This window comes from Dendrobates tinctorius, unplaced genomic scaffold (genome assembly GCF_039654945.1).
Source record: "Dendrobates tinctorius isolate UK_male_01 unplaced genomic scaffold, ASM3965494v1 ptg000009l, whole genome shotgun sequence".
Taxonomy (NCBI): Eukaryota; Metazoa; Chordata; class Amphibia; order Anura; family Dendrobatidae; genus Dendrobates; species Dendrobates tinctorius.
In genome coordinates, this window is record NW_027361677.1 from 21648284 (window position 1) to 21670561 (window position 22278).

The 22278-nt window shown below is 46.7% G+C and overlaps 2 protein-coding genes across 4 annotated transcripts; one reads left to right on the forward strand and one right to left on the reverse strand.

Moving 5' to 3' along the window:
• Positions 1 to 95: 95 nt before the first annotated feature.
• CHTF8 (chromosome transmission fidelity factor 8) lies at positions 96 to 4894 on the reverse strand. Of its 2 annotated transcripts, none has more exons than XM_073584114.1 (3): positions 4756 to 4894; positions 3777 to 3894; positions 96 to 962 (listed from the first exon to the last, which is right to left on the reverse strand). In XM_073584114.1, exons 1-3 carry the CDS (start codon positions 4776 to 4778, stop codon positions 735 to 737), a joined length of 369 nt encoding a protein of 122 aa, XP_073440215.1. In that variant the 5' UTR covers positions 4779 to 4894; the 3' UTR covers positions 96 to 734. The 2 variants fall into 2 exon arrangements, with proteins under 2 accessions (XP_073440215.1, XP_073440223.1); XM_073584122.1 differs by lacking the exon at positions 4756 to 4894 and adding an exon at positions 3975 to 4112.
• UTP4 (UTP4 small subunit processome component) lies at positions 4780 to 21424 on the forward strand. 2 transcript variants are annotated; one of them, XM_073584064.1, is made up of 17 exons: positions 4780 to 4918; positions 6046 to 6204; positions 6323 to 6517; positions 6612 to 6696; positions 6795 to 6884; positions 8162 to 8373; positions 8454 to 8625; positions 8715 to 8806; positions 8882 to 8978; positions 10605 to 10669; positions 10916 to 11038; positions 11132 to 11282; positions 19359 to 19465; positions 19555 to 19650; positions 19736 to 19921; positions 20178 to 20288; positions 21115 to 21424. In XM_073584064.1, exons 2-17 carry the CDS (start codon positions 6046 to 6048, stop codon positions 21229 to 21231), a joined length of 2058 nt encoding a protein of 685 aa, XP_073440165.1. In that variant the 5' UTR covers positions 4780 to 4918; the 3' UTR covers positions 21232 to 21424. The 2 variants fall into 2 exon arrangements, with proteins under 2 accessions (XP_073440165.1, XP_073440174.1); XM_073584073.1 differs by lacking the exon at positions 4780 to 4918 and adding an exon at positions 5010 to 5182.
• Positions 21425 to 22278: the final 854 nt, after the last annotated feature.

The window sequence follows — 22278 nt, forward strand, 5'->3', positions numbered from 1 at the left end:
ACTTCATCGAGGAGGGTCCATCCGGTCTATTACACAGAATGGTTATAGCAGTCCTGGTCCCTTATTACCCATAAATTTTAATTATTTAATACAAGTGAGGGTTGGTTTTCTTTATAGCAAAACATATTATACATTTTGGATACAAAAATCAGAAAATTGAAGCAAAAAAAAAAGAAAACTTTCTTTTTTTTACAAAACGCATCACTACTATGCTCAGTGCCCCATTACTGGACCTGTGAGATTAATATTTCCTGGGAATTGAAGATCTCAGTAATGGGTGTAAGAAATAGTCCTCCTACTAAAAAGTAGCAGTTAACAGGGTTGCCCAGCTCAAACACGTTCTAGGTGGTAACTTATTGATAAAGAATGAATAAGAGTGGCTGTCGGGGGTGTGACCTGCTGCCCCATCTATTAAAAGGATAAAAGTTCCCATATTGGTTCGTTTCCAGACGTTCAGACCCAAGTAAGTTATGACCTAGATTGTAAACATTAGATAACTTGTTTTCCCTGGACAACCCCTAGAGAATTCCCACTGACTAAACATTTTACAGGTGCCCTAACAAATACATGATGCGATTTCACCTACTCGGTGGTCTTAGGTGTGCCAACTGGGGAGTTGGAGGAATATGACAGACTGCAAATCAAGGCTCACATCTCCTGGTCCCTAAGGAGTCCAGGGTTGCAGACGAAGTTCTGCTCCACCACACTGCACCACACTGCCCGTCTCCTGCTCCTCACACCTTCTTGGGCACATTAGTGATGATGGGTTTTGGGCGGGTTTTAAAAATGATCTTCCTCTTAATCAGCGCGGTGACATTGTATTTTGTCTCTGTCACATCTCCCGTGTCCATTGCGTCTGATGAGGAGGACCTGGTGCTCTTCACCAGAACTGCAAACGGCTTCTCAAGACGAACAACTTTACCGTATAAGATGTGATGTCCGATGATAAGAACAGGAACCCCCTGGAGAAGAACAATACAAAATAGCAATAAGCTCAGGGGAGGAGAAATATATGTCCTCCGTATATAGAGTATTCATTAAAATGTTGCACTGGGCACCTCCGTGTGATATGGCATTGCAGCGTGTAGATCACTGTAAAGAAAAAGTAGCCTGTGATCTGAATATTGTGGATGCATATGACACCTAGTGGCTTCATATAGTATTACACTCAAACTCGATATACAGTGGAGAGAATATTTGATACACTGTCGATTTTGCAAGTTTTCCCACCTACAAAGAATGGAGAGGTCTGTAATTTTTATCATAGGTACACTTCACCTGTGAGAGACAGAACCTAAAAATAAAAAACAGTAAAGCACATTGTATGATTTTTACATAATTAAATTGCATTTTATTGCATGAAATGAGTATTTGATCACCTAGCAACCGGTGAGAATTCTGTCTCTCACAGACCTGTTAGTTTTTCTTTAAGAAGCCTCCTACTCTGCACTCATTACCTGTATTAATTGCACCTGTTTGAACTCATTAGCTATATAAAAGACAACTGTCCACAAGTTCAATCACTCTCCAACCTTTCCACCATGGCCAAGACCAAAGATCTGTCTAAGGGATGACAATTGTAGACCTCCATAAGGCTGGGAAGCGCTGCAGGACAACAGGCAAGCAGCTTGGTGAGAAGGCAACAACTGTTGGCACAAATATTAAAAAATGGAAGAAACACGAGATGACTGTCAATCTTCCTCGGTCCGGGGCTCCATGTAAGATCTCGCCTCGTGGGATAAGTATGATTCTGATAAAAATCAAGACTCAGCCGAGAACTACACGGGAGGACCTGATTAATGACCTTAAGAGAGCTGGGACCACAGTCTCAAACATTACTGTTAGGTAACATACTACGCCATCATGGATTAAAATCCTGCAGGGCGCGCACATGTCCAGGCCCGTTTGAAGTTCACCAATGATTATCTGGATAATCCAGAGGAGGCATAGGAGAAGGTCATGTGGTCAGATGAGACCAAAATAGAACTTTTTGGTATCAACTCCACTCGCTATGATTGGAGGAAGAAGAAGGATGAGCACAATCCCCAAAACACCGTCCCGACTGTGAAGCATGGTGGGGAAACATTTAACTTTGTGGGCGCTTTTCATCAAAGAGGACAGGATGACTGCACCGTATTGTAGTGAGGATGGATGGGGTCAAGTATCACAAGATTTTGGCCAACAACCTCCTTCCCTCAGTAAGAGCATTGAAGAGGGGTCATGGCTGGGTCTTCCAGCATGACAAAAAACAAAAACACAGCCAGGGCAACTAAGGAGTGGTTCCGTCAGAAGCATTTCAAGTTCCTGGAGTGGCCTAGCCAGTCTCCAGACCTGAACCCAAGAGAAAATCTGGAGGGAACTGAAACCCAATGAGGACACACTGAGGAAGAGGAGCCATGAACTCCTCGAAACACGTTGGTTAGTTTTTAGGTCACTACTGGCCTCCATACTTTTTTGTGAGGTCACGCTCTCTCCGAGTACCAGATGACATTTTTCTGCGGCTGGAGCGCTCCCGATTCTACAGTGTGGACCTCAACCCCTAATACGATAGACTAAATATAGGACGGACACACTGCCGCAACTATTTCCATTCGGAACTCCACCATCTGTATATCGGTCCTTATTAGCAACAGCACAAGCACCTTCAGTGCCAGCTTAATTTGCAGTATATCAAATAATTATTTTCTCCACTGTAGATATACATTTTTTTTTCCACTTTTCCTGGTTTGAAAGCCCACAAATTAATAATTTTCCAGCAATTACCAACTATTACATCTCCAGGCACAAGTATCTGATAATACTGTGAGAGCGCCAACTTCACAGGATGCCAATAATCCTATTAATAGATTTTTGGGGTAGAAGATTCAACGCAGATCGTGAACTGGCACTGTTCACATCTGTGACACCATATCACCAATGCTCTGCTGCTCTTTAGAGATATTTTGCTTTTTGTGCACTTGGACGCAGTGTGTCTTGCTGAGACTTGTACTTTTCTAACAGCTGAAAATAATAATTAAAAAAAAAAAAAAAAATACAGCCCACTGACAGCCTGTAGCCTGCCCACATATGGTCATTCAATCACAACGCTAACCTATGATAACCTATGAACCAGACAGGCCATCAATATGAGACCAGTGGGAGGTTTGATCACTGCCACCTCGATTAGCTGCTGATAATAGCAGAGCGGTGGGGGTGTTGGACCCCCACCAATTTAAAGATTGGTCATCAATATTACATGTCCTGATAGCCTCTTTAGGGTATGTGCACACGTTGCGGATTCGTGTGCGGAATTTTCAGCGCAGAATCTGTTTTTTACAGATGTGGATTCCTATAATAGAATGGGTGTTAAAAATGCTGTGAAATCCGCACAAAGAATTGACATGCTGGGGAAGAAAACCCGCAGCATTTCCACGCTGATTTTTCCGCAGCATGTGCACAGCGTTTTTTTTTCCCCATAGAATAGCATTGTACTGTACATCACTTGCAGATCCGCAGCGGCAAATCCTCTGCGGATCCGCAGCAAATCCGCAATGTGTGCACATACCCTCAAAGGAAATGCTTATTAGGCTGGCATTGCAGCCCATTAGTGTCGTGAGGTGACACAGGTAGCACTTGCTATTGAAGCTGTGGTCACTGAGGGGTTAAACATCCCGGATCAGAGTTATTGGAAGGTCCCAGAAGATGAATTGATGGCTACTCTCTCACTTGTGGTTTTGCACATTGTGTGGAGGTCTGTACCAGATGCCGCACACTGGTGACGGACGGTCCCGGCTCACCTCCATGGTGTAGTGCAGGTCGCCCATCACCTTCCCGGCTAATCCATCCTGTTCCCGGGCTTCGATCTCTCCCTGCAGCTCCATCAGTAACCACTCCGCAGGCTGCCCCTGGACGTCCCTGTAATGACAGAGGGTGAGATCAGCGCGGCCGGTACCATCATAGTCTGGGATACGCACTGACAGCAAAGGGTCATTTACATCCTGGCAGACTGGAGGCACCACCTGCAACCTCTGCAGGATCTCACACCCACAGGGCATGATGGGAATTGTAGTTCTACAACAGTTACAGAATCAATAGCTGTACGTGCTGGGATTTATAGTCGCACAGCTGTGACGTTATATACCACAGGGCATGCTGGGATTTTTAGTCCCAACTGAATCAACCACAGGGCGTGCTGGGATTTGTAGTCCCAACTGAATCAACCACAGGGCATGCTGGGATTTGTAGTCCCAACTGAATCAACCACAGGGCATGCTGGGATTTGTAGTCCCAACTGAATCAACCACAGGGCATGCTGGGATTTGTAGTCCCAACTGAATCAACCACAGGGCGTGCTGGGATTTGTAGTCCCAACTGAATCAACCACAGGGCGTGCTGGGATTTGTAGTCCCAAATGAATCGACCACAGGGCATGCTGGGATTTGTAGTCCCAACTGAATCAACCACAGGGCATGCTGGGATTTGCAGTCCTACAATAGGCCCATAATTAGAATGACAGGACATGTTGGGAACTGTAGTTATCCCGCAGCTACAGAATGAAAGGCAGGGCTTGATGGGACTTGTATTCGCCTTTACATAAAGCATGGTTGGGACTACTGGAACTTATGGAATTCTACAGGACTTACAGAATCAGGAAAACAAGACATGCTGGGACGTGTAGTACTACACGTCTGTAGGAAGGGGATTGGACAGGCGATGTGTGCAGGGTATGAGTGAGACAGGACGTGCTGGGACTAGTAGTTCTACAGCATAACTGACCTGGACACAACTATCTGCACCATCCTGCTCCGCGGCCGCCCCTGAGGGAACTGAACTTGGCGCCTCAGCGAGGAGGGGCGGGACCTGAGCGGTGACGTGTTTCCGCTTCCGGTTCACTGAGCAGCACACGTGAGGAGGAGCGGGAGCAGCGCCGGTGGAGACGGTGAGTGTGCTGTATACCGACTGTACCTGGCATTATATATTCCTTCCCCCAATACTGGAGCTTTCTGAGGGTCTGTGCTCAGCAGTTCGTGGCTTTCCAGTCATGGCAGAACTACAATTCCCAGCGTGCCTTCACATCTCAGGACATGCTGGGTGCTGTAGTTCTGCAGCCTGTGAAGAATTCCACATTGCTGACCACTGACATCCATAGACCCAATACCTCCCCAGCATATGGGGCTCGGACCCCTCCATCGGCCGCTGTGGGGTGAGCTGTAGGGTTGGGGTGTTCTGTGTTCCTTGCGGGTTGTTGAGATGTCGCTCGCGGTCTTCAGTGATTGCAGCGTCTGGAGGGGGATAAGACCGGATCAGAGCAATCTCCAATCCCGGCCATTGCTGCAGGGTGTCCATTATATGATATGGCAGCCTGCGCCGTACATGTGGGGTTATAGAGCCATGTAGGGGGCCGCTCCGGGGCTAGACGGGCCCTCAGTCGCTTTGTTTCTTCTCTTCCTCGCCTTCGTTTGTATTTTCGGGTCCATCCGGCTGTGTCCGGCCCGCTCTGTGCGGTAAGAGCTGTGGTTTTTATCGTTACCATTGTGGGGCCTGTATGACGTTCTGATCCCTTTTTATTCTAATTCTTTTGGAGATGAAGTAGCGTTTAACTTGTTTTTACATTTCTCACTTGTGCAACACATTGCAATACTATAATATCACAATCTTTTGAAAAAACTATCCCTCTCCTATGGAGCCCAGTTTCACAATTGACAGCAAGCAACTAAGAGGTTAACCTGCTGTGGTCAGACATTGATGTAGCAAATGTCTCGGTGACACTTTGCCACCAGCCCTGGTCCGTGGGCTCATATGGGCTGCTCAGTGGTTAGCACTGTTGCCTTGCAGTCCTGGGTTCAAGTCCCACCAAGGACAACATCTGCAAGGAGTTTGTATGTTCTCCCCGTGTTTGTGTGGGTTTCCGCCCTCATTCCAAACACATGCTGATAGGGAATGTGGATTGTGAGTCCCAAATGGGGACAGTGATGGTAATGTATGTAATGCACTGTAGAATATAATGGCGCTATTTAAGTAATGCATAATAATTGCCAAATTCGTTTCTTATGTTATTTTGTAAAGATGGGGGAATTCACGGTGCACCGCGTCCGCTTCTTTGACTATGTCCCGTCTGGCGTGCGCTGTATGGCATATTCAGACCAGACCGATAGACTCGCTGTGGCTCGTAATGATGGATCTATAGAAGTTTACAACTTTTCTGCCAACTACTACCAGGAAAAGGTATAAAAATAAATGCACATAGTGTTGTCGATGTCCAGCTATTTCGAAACTACAACTCCCTGTATGGATTTTTTTTTTGTTAACGGAAAGTTAGTATATGACCGTGTTTGTTGTGCAGATTATTCCTGGAGATGACAGGAGGTCCACGGAGTCCATTTGCTGGGCGGCCGCCGGTGAGCGGCTTTTCTCTTCTGGTCTGAATGGAGAGATCATTGAGTATGATCTGAACAGGCTCTGTGTTAAATATTCCTTGGATGCTTTCGGAGGACCCATCTGGGGCATTGCGGCCAATCCCAGCAGCACCCACCTTGCTGTACGTACCACGTCCTTCACATTTGTACTTAATCCTTGTTTTAGTTGTGTGATCTCCATTCATTTCATTGCTGCTGCATTTCTTTACATTGTAGGTTTGCTGTGAAGATGGCTCTGTGAAGCTTTTTAGCATTACACCCGAGAAAATTGTCTTTGAGAAGATCTTGGATCGGCAAAAAGGTGATTGCTGGACGATTATTTGATGTAGTCGCCTTCTTCTGGCTGATGCTGATGGACAAATGTCACCTAATTTTTTTTTTCTCTATCTCCCTGTGCAGATCGTATCCTATGTCTGGCGTGGCATCCATCAGGATCTCAAATTGTCACTGGTTCTGTCAATGTCATCAAAGTATTCAGCGTCTCATCAGGTGAATATGACGCAGGGTGTGTGGTCACATCAAAGTAGAAAGCTTTTGCAACTCTGGTCATATTGGGATACTGCACTGGATTTTACTGTTGTTGTATCCTTTTTGAGGATTTGAAGTGGTTTTCCAAGCTTGGGGTTCAAGTGTGCAGTCACTCTGTGACTGTAGACTTGTATGTCCTTACAGTTTGCTGGCAGTATAGTGACCGCAGAATTAAACCCCAAGCCCGGAAACACGTTTAATGCTTAATTACATAGTCCCATCTTAAAAAGTACAGGTATATGGCGAGGCTTGAACCTCATTTAATGATCTGTCAGGGTCCGACCTGCAACACTGGTTCCTGCAGTGTTCCTCTGGCTGAAAACTGTGCAGAGAAACATGAGCCACCCTAATAACTTTATAGAAGCTGCACTTAAACAAGTAGCCTTGAACACCCCAGCTGCTCAAATCTTGTCTGTAAATCTATGTACAGTAATGGATCAAATGAAACCTGCTGCCTGTAACAGTTTATGGAGAGGGAATGAAGGCAAAGCTGGAGGGTACTAATAGCATTAAAAAAAGCACAAGGTTAAATTGCTGAGCTTTCTAGTGCAGAGCGGAAAGTGCAAAAACTGCAGGACACAAGTAATGTAATGGCCAAGCCCAGTACTAGTGTTATTCCTTGTGTACACTCGATACCTTATTCTGAAATGGCACATGAAATTACTGGTATGGCATATGCTATAGATTGGAGCAAACGTGTCTCTAGATGTAAGAAGAAACCCTTAGGAGATTAATGTAAATGCATTGGATTAAAGTTTATGGCCAACTTTTTAAAAGGGAGAGATACCCCGCAGCCTGCACCCGCTGGGCATTAGGCACCACACAGTGATTCAATTGTTTTTTTTGAGTGTTTCTCTTGAAGGGAGTCTGTCACTGCAAAATGACTTTTCAAACCAAGCACAAACGTTCGGTGCACCCTTGGGGTGGCTGAGCAGTTCAATGCACTACCAAGCTTGTTTTCGATTTATCTCTATTCTCTTGCAAAGCCAGAGCTGTCAATCAGAGAGGAAGAGGAGGAGGTGAATGAAGAAAAAAAAAAAGTTGATGGGAAGTTGCACTGAACTTCTCTGCCATCCCAAGGGTGCACTGAACAACTGAGCCTGGTTTGATCAGTCATTTTGTACAGACTGATAAAATATCATATCTATATGACACTGTTGGTGTCTTGGGAAATCCTGACTCTGGGCACAAACGCACTCTGCACCCAGCTTAGTCTAACATATGTTGATTCACATTAGGTCACCTTCTACATACAATGAAGCTGGACCTCCGGCCGGTGAGTGGGAGGAAGCGTGAATGCATTGTGTGGAGTGTGGCCGTCCTCTCCTGCGGAGAAATCGTCAGTGCAGATTCAACAGGAAAACTGCAGTTCTGGGAGATAAAGAACGGAACTCTTCTCCGCACGTACAACGTGGCCAGCTGTGACCTCCTGTGTCTCGCCGTGGCCAAGGTGATACTCCTGCTCACTGGGTGTTTGTGTTATAAGCTTCTGAATTACAATTCTCACCCGTCCTGTTGTTTGTCCTGCAGACAGAGGACAGCCTGCTGGTGGGCACGGCTCAGGGCGTCATCTTCCAGTTCCAGCATTTGTCCGTTCAAGCAGGAAAACCAGAACAGCAGTGGATTTGCACAAAGCCATTTCGATATCACACTCACGACGTAAGAGCTGTAGCGCACAGCAGCACCGCTCTCATCTCTGGTGGTACGTCAGACACCCACCCCCCACCTGCGGATTAGTTTAGAAGTCACTTTCTCCTGCATTGTTTCTAAAGCTTCTCCTTGTCTTCACAGGTGTTGATGGTCACATTGTTTCCCGGCCGTTGATGGAAAAGGTGCAAACTAAATCCTACGAAGCTGCTCTAAGAAAAATAACTTTTCCACACGTAAGTCTGGATATGGCTGATAAAAGTTACTATCCCATGCAGGGATGTTTATTGTTAATCTGTCTCTTTCAACAGCGCCATCTTATATCTTGTGCCCAAGCCTCCCGACTGCTTCTCTTCCAGTTCCCTGAACATCTTGAGTTGTGGCGACTGGGACAGACAAATGAATCAGGTAAGCGGGTCAAAACATCAAATACCTATATTAATGAGGAAGCTGTGAGCTCACAATTTATGCATCAGGTATTTCTAAGAAAGTCAGACTTGTTGCTTCCTCTGTACTGTACACTGCATCTCTGCTTATTCCCATTTAATAATGTATGAGCACGAGGGAAGTGGTTAAAGGGGTAGTTTCTTTTCAATAAGGCTAGTGTAAAATAGGAACTACACCCCCTAGTCAGAGAGAGAGATTAAATACTGTATTTTGCAGATTATAAGACACACCTCAAATTTTTGGAAGAAAAATAGGGACATTTTTTAAAAATAAAATGGTGGTGCTTGTTATAACAAGCTTTTACAGTAGCTAACCTGAGGCATGGCTGTAGAGTGGGGTCCCAGGTGGTAGGGTTGCTGCCGCAGAAAGTTGGGGAGGCAGGAGATGCTTTGGGCCCCAGGCTGGTTGGATGTGGTGGTTTTTGTGAAAGCCCGCATTGAAAAGCATGGAAAGTGCGGGACCGCTGGCTTTCACAAAATGTCGGCGGAGCCCTTGCACCACCAACCACCCCCTCTTATCAGCCTGGGACTCACAGCTTTGCCCCACTCCTGCTGCCAGCTGGGATTCCGTTCCACCACAGCCGGGAAGCTACATTCGGATGAAAAGATCCACCCCCAATTTCCCCCCAAATTTAAGGGGGGAAAAAGTGCATCTTGTAATCCAAAAAATATAGTATTTGCTACATGTGTAATAACCATTAAGGGGGTTAACTAGGACTAGTTAATTTCTCCTTCCCCCATAATGTCACCCGTACATCCGTGGTGCCATCACGGGTTCTGAGAAATCCTGTTACCGGTAAGTATCTGTGTCTTTCTCCTTCCCCCATGACTGCACCACGGATGTACAGGTGCCGTCATGGGCTCTGAGAAGTTCTGTTACCGTTAAGTGTCTATGTCCTTCTTTTTTTTTTTTTTCTTTTTTTTTTTTTTAAACTATGGCCCTAAGAACTTAAGAGGCTGGTACCTACTGGCCTCTTGTGCTTGGCGCTGATCTCAGCAGTCACAGACCTCCTCTGCTGGCAAGTCTGTGGCTTCCACTGACATCACATTAACAGAGTAGCGGCTTCTTTTCCGCTCTGCCCTGATGACGGGGCAGGCGTGATTGACGACGTAATGTTGATAGGCAACGGGTAGCTGGCAGTCAGTGTGCATGGAGCCGACTGTCAATCAGCATGATGCCAGCAGTCATGCCCTGTTGACAAAGCAGCCCAGAAGAAGAGCTGCTGTGTTGATGTGAAGCAGCAAAATCGTTGGGAGGAGGTCCATGACAGGTTTGAGCCGACACCGGATAGAGCAGGCAGGTAGTTAGCAACTACCTGCCTGTTTACTTTTTAGGCCCATAGTAAGAAAAAATATATATAGACAACCCTTTTAAATAAGCGTGAATCCTGGAAATTTGCAATAAATATTTACATCATAACTGCTTTGGTCGCTCAAAAGACAGTCCAGACGGTGAAATACTCATCAAATAAGAAAACTTTAGAAAGCCAGTTGGATAGGATAAGTGATAATTTATTATGTATAGCCTACAAATAATTGGCGCCGTCAGATAATTATGAAAGCTTTCATTTTTGGAACTTTGTTGTAGGTATCGATGGGGATCTTCTAAATGTCAGTCAGGAAGAAGAACTTCTTTTGCAGCTGAAGAGAAAGGTGAGCAATGCCAGTGGGTGGCAGCACTGAGTCACTGGAGCGAGGGGTTGGAGATATGCGTGGTTCATGCAGCCATCTATATATTTTGCACTGGCTCTTCGGTGCAAAAACATAAGGAAAAAATGCTAAAAAAAATATCCCAACTGTGTGTGTGCGCAAATATATATGCACATACATATGTCAAAGCATTGCCTAATGTGTTTAGGTTTGTTGGGGGTGACCACTCTCATTTTCTTTCTCTTTCAGGGGTCTGAGTGTATTCGCTGTAGCGCCATCTCCCGCTGTGGCTCATGGCTTTCTTATGCCACAACCTCCCGTCTGTTTCTTCATAGGCTGCACTACGACAACAACAATATAAGTATCACCCGGGTGAGTTTGATCTGCCGAGCGCCAAACACACGCAGACTCAAACACTGTATATTATATATCCTCACATAATAAATGTCTTTTATCTTGAAACAGGTTCCCAAAGTGCCTCAGACTGGAGCTCTGCAGCTTCTTTTCTCCCCTGACTCTAAACGGCTCTACATAGGGTCAGAGGGGGGACGCGTTCATGTCCTAGAGCTATCGGAGGGTGCTTGCCAACACCGTCACACCCTGGAGCCGCCAACAGGTACTGGAAATCATATTGTTATATAGAAAAAAAAATCTGATCAGAAGAACATCATGTCCGCGGTGCTGGCTGGCGCGGTTATCAAAACCAGCGGCACTTCTGTACACGCACCTTTGTGCTTTTTACTGAGGCCATTTTGTTTTGCTGTTTTGGAGGTTTCTGGAGTATAACCCTCAACAGCCTCAAATTGATTAAGGTCACCAATTTGTGATTCCCTAAAAACCTCCCATAGTGTATGTTCACTTGATGCCTATTTCACTGATTTTGGCTCATAATTCTGCTTAAAATCTATTGATCAACCACCTCCAGCTTCAACTAGTAAAGTTGTCCACCTCTGATTTTAAAATCTACGTCATGGGGGGGGGAAAAAAAAAGAATAGTTAACTTGTTAAGGTTTGTTCACATGGATTTTTTTGTTTTTTTAAAGCTGAAAAATGTAACCTGGATTTCCATGTCAAAATCCATGCATTTTTGGGGGGGAATTTTAGCTACTCCGTGCCTTTTAGATGCCGGGGAACACGCTGAGGTTTTGTGCCCCTGAGTGATCTGTCCCTGTTCACATATTGGGAGAGACCTGTCAATCAAGGGCAGCGGACAAGCCTGTTGGACTAGTCTCTTATGCGGCTCTGTAGTTTGTAAAGTGTGTTTTTCCCTGATGCATACTGCCTGTAGATTGAGCTGCATGTATCAGGTTCCTTTTTAAGCTGTTAAAATAAGCTCAGAAAGGCTGAACATGTGAACAGTAAGTCATTTTGACATTGCCGGGCATCTGTTCATTCTTTTTAGTTATTGTAAATGTTTTTCGAGTGGACTCTGCCTGAAAAAGACGTCGTGTTTCACATAACCTTATGCTGTTTTAGAAGTGGTTTTGAAGAGGTTTTTGAAGCTTTTACTGGTTTTCTTTTGATTATGTTTGGAGTGGATGATGTAAGGAATCTGCATCAAAGTAGTAACTTGTCCCTTTTATTTTGTTCTCTTTCCCCACTGCAAGATTTTCAAAATAAGGAAGCATGTTGCCATAAAATACGCATTGCTTTATTAAAGTACATACAAGACACACATACATAATAAAAGGAGATGTGTATACCAGTGGGTGTCACAGATACATAGCATCCAAAAAATGGAGAATAGAGGGCTCAAAACACAATACTGTACCGCCAAAAAAGAAATACAATATGATCATCATGTGGGCGCTGTATTATAATTTACTGTAGTCATGCGCCCAAATGTATCATATACTACTATAATTGTATACCATTCACCACCCAGGACGAAGCTAAGGCGAAACGCGCGTCGGGGATTGCGGTGTCACAGGTCATGTATACTCCTTTATGAGGGACTGCTACCATATAAATTTAATGGGGGTAAACTTGTTTGTATTATGCCCCCTGACTTACCGTCAGGATGATGTTCACACTCAGGATTTTCCATGTATACAATTATAGTAGCATATGATACATTTGGGCGCATGACTACAGTAAATTATAATACAGCGCCCACATGATGATCATATTGTATTTCTTTTTTGGCGGTACAGTATTGTGTTTTGAGCCCTCTATTCTCCATTTTTTGGATGCTATGTATCTGTGACACCCACTGGTATACACATCTCCTTTTATTATGTATGTGTGTCTTGTATGTACTTTAATAAAGCAATGCGTATTTTATGGCAACATGCTTCCTTAGTCTGTTAGGTTTACATATTTGGTGGGAAGCGCCATGTTTTCTAAGGCCCTTGTTGTGGGAAGATTTTCAAAATGTTGGTAAAAAAGAGAGCAAAACATGCAAAAAAGATGGATTTTTGGTTCTTACCGTAAAATCTCTTTCTTGGAGCCTTCATTGGGGGACACAGAATACCATGGGTGTATGCTGCTGCTGCTAGGAGGCTGACACTATGCAAAAACAGAAAATTAGCTCCTCCCCGGCAGTATACACCCACCGACAGGCACCAAGCACCTCAGTTGGTGAAAAAGCAGTAGGAGAAGCAACGAGAAAAACTCGAAACATATGTACCAACCCAACAAGGGACTCTAAGACCCAACACGGTACAACTTAAACAGGGAGGGTGCTGTGTCCCCCAATGAAGGCTCCAAGAAAGAGATTTTATGGTAAGAACCAAAAATCCATCTTTCTTTATCGCCTTATTGGGGGACACAGAATACCATGGGACGTCCCAAAGCAGTCCCAAGGGTGGGAACAGCAAAAAGGAATGAAAGTAACCGAAAGGCTCAGGTCGGCCGGTGCGCCACCGCCGCCTGCAGAACCTTCCTACCAACCACAGCATCAGACGAAGCCTGGGTATGAACCCTGTAGAACCTCGTGAAGGTGTGCAAAGATGACCAGGTTGCAGCCTTGCAAATTTGCATGCCCGAGGCCTGGTGACGAGCAGCCCACGAAGCCGCCACAGCCCGGGTGGAGTGAGCTCTTACTCCCGGAGGGGGCCGCTTTTCCTGAAGACGATACGCTTCCAGAATGGTAGAACGAATCCAGCGAGCGATCGTGGATTTGGAAGCCGGAAGGCCCTTCTGACGACCTTCAGAGATGATCAGCAAGGAATCGGACAGACGAAAGGAAGAGGTCCTGGCAAGATAGACACGCAGGGCTCTAACTACGTCCAGTTTGTGGAGAGACTTCTCAAGAGGATGAGACGGAGCGGGACAAAAAGAAGGAAGGACGATATCCTCATTGATATGGAAAGCACCTTTGGAAGAAAAGAAGGAACGGGCCTGAGGACGGCTTTGTCCTGATGGAGAATGAGGTAAGGGGAACGACATGACAAGGCCGCCAATTCAGAAACCCTTCTGATGGATGAAATGGCGATCAAAAAGGTGACCTTCCAAGAGAGAAGGGACAAAGGGATGTCCTGGAGAGCGCCAAGAACGAGGTTGAGATCCCACGGATCTATTGGCGAATGATGAGGAGGAGCCACGTGGGAAACCCCTTGCAGAAAAGTTTTGACCTGTGGTAGAGAAGCTAGCTCTCTTTGGAAGAGGATAGAGAGAGAGGAAACTTGGCCCTTGAGCGTACTGAGGGACAGACCCGCGTCCAACCCAGACTGAAGAAAACCAAGGATAGATGGGATAGAAAAGGACATTGGGAAGACTCCTTTATCATCACACCAACGGAAAAAAGCCTTCCAGTACCTATAGTAAATGCGGGAAGAAGCTGGTTTCCTGGCTCTGATCATAGTTTGAATAACCTGACTGGACAGACCTGATTACTTCAGAATTGCGGTCTCAACGGCCATGCCGTCAAACTCAGAGACTGAGAATTCTCGTGGTAAAGGGGGCCTTGCGAGAGAAGGTCTGGACGGTCCGGAAGCCTCCAGGGAACGTCCGCGAGCATGTTGACCAGTTCCACGTACCAAGGCCGTCTTGGCCAATCTGGAGCGACTAGAATCACTGGTACGCCTTCCGATTTTATCTTTTTGACCACCCGAGGGATCAATGCCCGAGGCGGGAACAGATACGGAAGTTGAAACTGGGACCACGGAGTCACCAGTGCGTCGCATGCGACGGCTAGAGGGTCCCTGGACCTGGCTACGAACTGTGGCACCTTGTGGTTCATCCGAGAAGCCATGAGATCGACATCCGGGGTGCCCCAACGGTCGCATATCTGAGAGAAAACCACGGGGTGCAGGGACCATTCGCCGGACGCTAGGCCCTGGCGACTCAAAGTCGGCTGCCCAATTTTCCACCCCTGGAATATGGACGGCGGAGATTGTCGGAACGTAACGTTCTGCCCAGCGTAATATCTTGGCCACTTCTGACATTACTTGTTTGCTGCGCGTGCCCCCCTGATGGTTTATGTACGCCACAGCCGTGGCGTTGTCCGACTGAATACGGACCGGCTTGCCGGAGAGGAGGGGCTGCCAATAAAGAGGGGCCAAGAAAATTGCCCTGATCTCCAAAAGATTGATTGGAAGGAGAGACTCCTGTGGCTTCCAGCGGCCTTGGGCCGCTTTCTGATGGAACACGGCTCCCCATCCTAGGAGGCTCGCATCGGTGGGGATGATTTGCTACTGAGGCGGAAGAAAGGACCTCCCTTGGAGAACTGACGCTGGCCGTAGCCACCAAGCGAGAGACTGCCTCACTCTGAGAGGAAGCCGAATAGGACGGTCCAAGGACATCGTGGTCTTGTCCCAGGCTGAAAGCAGAGACAGCTGGAGGGGGCGAAGGTGAAACTGCGCAAAGGGCACTGCTTCCATGGAGGCCACCTTCTTCCCCAGGACCTTCATGCAGAACCGAATAGGAATGGGAGCAGGCCTCTTGAGAGTTCTGATGCCCTTGGACAGAGTTGTAAATTTTTCCTTTGGAAGAAAAACACGGGCTAGCTCCGTGTCGAATTCCATACCCAGAAAGGTCAGACGCTGGGAGGGGATCAGAATGGACTTCTCCTTGTTGACCAGCCAACCTAGGCGGCTGAGAGTGTCCAGGGTTATCTGAAGGCTCCGGAGACAGTCCTAGAGAGACGAACCCTTGATCAAAAGATCGCTCCAGAGGGATGCTCATCATCCCTTATCTGGACGAAAGATGGCCATGACGGTCGCCATCACCTTCGTGAAAACCCGGGGCGCTGAAGCCAGGCCGAAAGGAAGAGCTGTGAACTGAAAATGGTCTCCCTGAAACGCAAATCGAAGATACTTCTGATGTTGCACACATATTGGAATGTGCAGATAGGCATCCCGAATGTCCACCGAGCAGAGAAATTCCCTGGGCTCCATGGAAGCAATCACCGACCGAAGAGACTCCATCCTAAAATGAAGAATCTTCACGTGGCGATTGAGCAATTTGAGGTCCAGAATAGGACGAAGAGAGCCGTCTTTCTTCGGGACTACAAAGATATTGGAGTAGAACCCGGAAAACCGTTCGTCTGAGGGAACGGGAACAATGACTCCGGCGGAAAGGAGGGAGGAAATGGCCTGCAGAAAACCCGGAACCTGGGCCCGCTGTCGCGGAGGCCGAGACCGGAAAAACCGTCTGTTCGGGAGTGAAGCAAATTCGATTTTGTAACCGGATGCGACGAGTTCTCTGACCCAAGCGTCGTCTACAACGGACAGCCAAGCATCCGCGAAAAAGGAAAGTCTGCCGCCCACCCTGGAAGAAATTCCAGGTGGGGGTGACCCGTCACTTAGACGAAAATCTGCCGGAATTGGCTCCTGCAGATCTGGAATATTGTCCTCTAGATCTCCAGCGAGGAGCGGGTTTGTAGGAAGGTTTCCTCTGATCCCGCTCCCTGGTGGCAGGCGGCCGATCCTGTTGAGTGGCTCTCTCCGTGGCAGGGAAGGGACGAAAGGGCCTGAATGGTCGAAACCCCCTTCTGTTGAAGGGACGTTTTGGTCGAGACTGGGGAAGCGAAGTACTTTTACCTCCAGTGGCATCGGAAATTATCTGATCCAGCTTTGCTCCAAAGAGCCTAGAGCCATGGAATGGCAGATTGGTAAGCGACTTTTTCGAAGTAGTGTCCGCATTCCATGACTTTAGCCAAAGGACTCGGCGTACAGCTACTATGTTGCTGTTAGCCCTTGCTACGCAGCCGGCCGCGTCCAAGGAGGCGGCCAAAAGGTATTTTCCCGCCTGGTTAATCTGATCTGCAAGATCTGCTAACTCGTCTTGAGGAGCTGACGCTAAGATGCCTCTGCGAAGAATTTTTACCCAAGCGGAAATGACCTTCGCCACCCAGGCGGATGCGAAAATAGGGCAGAGAGAGGCGCCAGATGCCTCAAAGATTGAATCTCTGGCTAAGTCTATCTGCCTGTCAGTAGGATCTTTGAGCGATGCCCCGTCAGGCAGCGAGAGTACCGTTTTAGAGGCTATCCGGGATACTGGAGGATCTACCTCTGAAGCCTTGGACCACTTAGAGAGCAGTTCTGCGTCAAAGGGGTACAGAACGTCCAAGTACTTGCGGCCTGAGAAACGTTGCTCAGGGCGCTCCCAGTGTTTGGATAAGGTAGTATCGAAATCGTTGTGATTGGAAATGTTCGAGACGGAGGTCTGGCTCGTCTAAGGAGAACCGAGCTTTCCTGAGCTGGAGCCTCATCCTGTTTAAGCTTTAGTGTTTGGAAGATAGCTGCAAGAAGACTATCGACCATGTCCCGCGTTTTAGAAACGCTGTTCCCCTCTGAGCTAGCTTCCGAATGAGAATCATCGCCTGACTGAAGGCTGTCCTCTGAGGAAGGAGAAGGAGGCCTGGGAGCGGAAGGGCCCTGCGAGCTCGAAGACGAAGTGGACAGAGCCCGCTTCCTAGAAGTCCTTCCCTGTCTGTCTCTCTGAAGGTCGCGGTCAGGTGCGGACGACTCACCCCGAGAGGTGGTCGGGGCAGAGGTGGCTGAGGATAGCTGAGGTAATCGTTCTAAGACCTGGACCAGCGACTGTGATACTTTTGTCAAGTCAGAAACAGACTGTGACATTGTAACGGCCCACTCCGGAGGGAGAGAGGAGGGAAGAGCGCCCTCCGCCCGAGATTCTGTGCGTTCCTGAGATGCTGACATATTGGAAGGACTGCAGGGGGGGCAGAATGGGGACGACTGACCCGATGCCCACTTCTTTTTACAGCGCGCACAGGCGTAATAGGTAGCGGTGGGCCTGAAGCAGAGATCCCCTGAAGGGTTGGGCATAAGTGAACTGCACTGAATGGCCGCAGAAATTAGGGAATAACTGCCGAGGAGAGCTAATCCCTGTCCCAGAGCCGAGCCTACCGAGATTCTGTGCGAGCAGCAGAAGAAACGCCGAAGTGTCCCCCAAGCAGCGCAGGAAGGAGTGAAAAACCAGGAAATCCTTGTGCTGGAAGATGGGGGGCGGAGCTTAGCGGCTGCGCCGTGATTGGCTACCAGCGACGGAGGGGGCATGACAGAGAGGGGAGGCTGGCATTCCAAAGAGAAAGAAGCCCTGTGATGGGCTAGAAAAGGCGCGCTGAGGAACGGAGGAGGGAGCAGAGAAATTCCCCTGGCTGAGGGGAAAGTGAAAGTGACGGCGCCCGCGCCGGCGCTGCAACCCCTTGCCCACCCCGACATACCGCGCTCAGGAAGTAATATGAAGCGGTCCCCTGCTTGCGACGCTGCTGCGGTGAGTGAAGGGATCCGCAGCGTCTCCCTGACTAGAAGAGGGGAAGGGATAGTGTCCGCATTCCATTGTGTGAGCGCGCGGCAGGCAGAAAGGGCGGGAGATTCAAAAACAGTGGACCTGTAATCCCAAGGTCCAACTTCTCCCTTGCACTGAAGCCTATGCGGGGCCGGAGGGAACGTACAGGCACTTACCTGACGTCCCTGAAGAGGATGACCACAGGGGCTCACGGGGAAACGGCAGGCCGCTGGGGGGAAGGGAGTCCTCTGTACCCGCATCCTGCAGAAGACGGCTTGAACCACCTGCGATCGCCGTCTTCCTCTCAGCCCTGTCCCGAGAGGGGTGAGGAGGGGGATTCGGCAAGGACCAGCCACCTGTCCACAACCCTTATCACCGGAAGGTGATAGGGAAAAGTCCTGCCTGCGGTACTGAGAGTTGCGATGTGGATGACACCACACTGCTCGCTCAGCCGCATGATATAGGAAATCAGGGTGATAAGTATACCCTGTTTCCCAACGGAAAAACCTAAAAGATAAAAAGAAAAGATTAAAAAGTTCAAACTAAACCCTGAAAGGAAAAATTGGATTAATAACTGCGGATCTGGGAGATCCCGGTCCGCCTCCTACAGACACTAAGCACAAACTGGGGTGCTTGGTGCCTGTCGGTGGGTGTATACTGCCGGGGAGGAGCTAATTTTCTGTTTTTGCTTAGTGTCAGCCTCCTAGCAGCAGCAGCATACACCCATGGTATTCTGTGTCCCCCAATAAGGCGATAAAGAAATAACGCTCACTGATTAGCAATGTGGATTTCCAATTGAAATCAATGTGAAGAGTATTGGAAAGCAAATCCACATAGAAAAAAATATCGTCATTTGGAAACCATAGCGGGTGGCCATGTACCAGTTAGCGCCATTGAATGAGGCTATTCCACATCCAGACTATGGCAAAGCCGCAGCATAACTGATCCTTTTTACTATTTCATATATTTGTCACATGTTGTGTATTCGTCTCCACAGGGTCCTCCCATCCTGTGCATCTTTTGGCTGCAAGTTCGGATGGATCCCTGCTGGCAGTGGCTTCTGCCAACTCTCAGATTGATGTATTTAATGTGAAGGAGCTGAAGGTGCGTGGCATCTCCTTTATTAATGCAGTTTGCAGAAATTACCAGTGTGTTATGTTCTTTGAATTAACCCCATGATGTCTTTACTGTAGTATGAATGTTCAGTACCTCAGTACAGTTCTCCTCCTACTGCAATCAGTATCCATCCATCCATTAATGACCTGGTGATTGCTCACGCCGATCAGCAGGTAGGTGCAACTCCGTCCTGGGAAACACGTTCTTCAGGTGTGGCCGTAGGATACAACTTTTGATGTTCCGTCTCTCGCCCCCCAGGTCCTGGAGTTCAGCATTGCTAAAAAGCAGTACACAGACTGGAGTCGAAAAGTTCTACAGTATGGCCTCCATCGCGATTGGGTGGAGCGTGATACGCCAATCACGGGCATCACGTTTAACCCCTCGCGGCCTGATCATATTCTTATGCATGATAACTATATGTTCTGTGTCTTGGACAAGTCCTTGGTAAGTAGCAGTACTGCATGAGATCTGCATCGACAGAGAAATTACATTTTTTTTTTTTTTCTGCTGTTGGTTGCCGATGAAATAAAATGTTATATTTTTTTTGATCATTTAACAATAAGAAGTTTTCATGGTTGGCCAATAGCAAAAAAAGAAAAGACTACTTTTTTTTTTTTTCATATATATATTTAAAAAAAAAAAAATGTTTTTATGTTGTAGCATGCATCCATATATCATTGTATTTACTATTTTTTTCCAGCCTCTGCCAGATGATAAAACAGCCCTCGTCAACCAGAAGTCGCTGAAGCAGCTTTCGGAGAGTGCGAGGCGAAGTCACGCTCATGCCTTTAAAATAACCAGAAAGTTTCAGGTAGGACATCGATCCTTAGTTTTCAAAAGTTTGGAGAGTTATCTGATCTGTGATAGATCAAACATTGGGACTCACAAATGATCCCTAAAACAGGGATGTCAGAATAGACAGTTTACCACACGTCCCACTAAAGGGGTATTCACACTTTAAATTTAGGCTGAGTGCACACGTACTTTTTTGCCCTGCGGATTTTTCCGCGCAGAATGGAAGAAATCCGCAGGTCAAATGACCTGCATTTTTCCTGCGGATTTCTTCCATTTTTTTCATGCGGTTTTCCATTGCGTTTATCCCCCTGCGGATTTGGTGACAGGGGAGATGGGAAAACCGCACAAAAGAAGTAACATGCTGCAGATTTTGTACCGTGGAAAAATCCGCAGCGTCTGCACAGCGTTTTTTTTCCATTCATTTTAAGGCTACTGTACATCACAATGCTGATATGCAACGTTTCTGCGCGGTAAAATCCGCTGCGGATCCGCTGCAAATCTGCATCGTGTGCACACAGCCTAAAGCTTTCTTGTTTTATAAAGAGAAGTTCTGAAACTTATTCTAATATACGTTGTGCTTCAGTTTCTCAATATTGAGATTTCTGCTTATTGTCAGTGAATAAAAACCCGTATAGGTCTCGATACTGAAAACCTCCATAATAGTAATCTGAGTATTTGCGACACTATTGTCCAGACTAGACATTACTTTGAGTAACACAATCTATATATTTTTAAGGTTTTTATTTGATTTTTTTCCTTTTAACTGACATTTATTTTTTTTTCTCTTCCCTTCTCCCCGTTTTATTTATTAACCCTTCCGGTTGTTGTTGGACGCCCTGCAGCCTTTGCTTTTCATGGACTTGTTGGACGACGGGGAGTTAGTTCTGGTGGAGAGACCCTTCACTGACATCCTGACTCGGCTGCCTCCACCGATGAAACAGAAGAAATTTGCAACGTAAAGCTGCATCCAGATCTTTCTGTACAGATTTATCAAATTGTCTTATTATAACGAGGAGGTCCGAAGATTGGACAGGAGACCGGGAATGGACCGTGTGTAAAAAGCTGCACAAGAGGTTAATTATTTTTTTTTTTTAAGGACTGAAAATGACGTCTCTGTCCATTTCCACCATTAAACATCTACATGTGGCCTTGCTTTGGTTCCAGAGTTTTTTTTATGTTTGCTATGGAATATTTAGCCCAAGCATTAAAGTATTTGTGGGAAACATAAACCAGGGAGGAGGGTGAAAACTTTTCCTTTCTGTATGGGAAGCTGCAGGGTTAACGGGAAATTGTAATCAAAACTTCCTGCGTTATCGGCTGCTGTTGGTTGAACGCCTGGTGTCTTTACTTTGTGGTTTGTTAGAAAATTAGTTTTTTGTTTTTTTTTTTTTGTAACAATATTACAATTCTGATGACCTGGGCGCAGCGATTGAATAGGACCACGTCCATGACGGTCAGCCTGCTGGCCGGGGTCAGAGCACTTAGCAACCACTAATTGTTGGTAAAACTCCCTCATTATTTATTTACAGCAGTCATTTCACGCTGGGTTCTTCATTAAGACTGCCGGCTGACGTTTCCCTTTACAAACTGCAATAATAGCATTATACGTGGTGAATTGATTCGTATGAGCAAATGTCAAGGAAAGGAATCGGCATCAAATCACTTTTTGTAGAAAGTGACCAAGTGAAGAATGCTCTTTTTGCAGAAATGAAGACAAAACCTTAGTCTATATTTCTTTATCGCTTCCTACTAACTACTGTTAACCGTCATTCAGACGTCCGATGTTTCTACGAAGGAGAAAAAAGGGACCATTTTGTTAAATCGGATTTTTGTGGTCCAAGTATCATCGCCAAGAAAAAAAATTCCCCGCCTTGTCTTTGTAAATTGAACCGCACTCTGATGTCATCTGAGCACAGTTCGATATTTTATTTTTCACAGGCCCATACACTTGCATTGCCGATTTTGATCTGACTCTCTTATCAGTCGGATGTGTCTTCGTGATTTTC

Coding starts and splice junctions, on each gene's coding strand:
- CHTF8 (XM_073584114.1), bottom strand. CDS start 4,778: ATGGTGCAGATAGTTGTGTCCAG. Junction 3,895..4,755: donor GTGCAGATAGTTGTGTCCAG/GTCAGTTATGCT, acceptor CTGTCATTACAG/GGACGTCCAGGGGCAGCCTG. Junction 963..3,776: donor ACCTGCACTACACCATGGAG/GTGAGCCGGGAC, acceptor GTTCTTCTCCAG/GGGGTTCCTGTTCTTATCAT.
- UTP4 (XM_073584064.1), top strand. CDS start 6,046: ATGGGGGAATTCACGGTGCACCGCGTCCGCTTCTTTGACTATGTCCCG. Junction 6,697..6,794: donor GATCTTGGATCGGCAAAAAG/GTGATTGCTGGA, acceptor CTCCCTGTGCAG/ATCGTATCCTATGTCTGGCG. Junction 8,374..8,453: donor TGTGTCTCGCCGTGGCCAAG/GTGATACTCCTG, acceptor TTTGTCCTGCAG/ACAGAGGACAGCCTGCTGGT.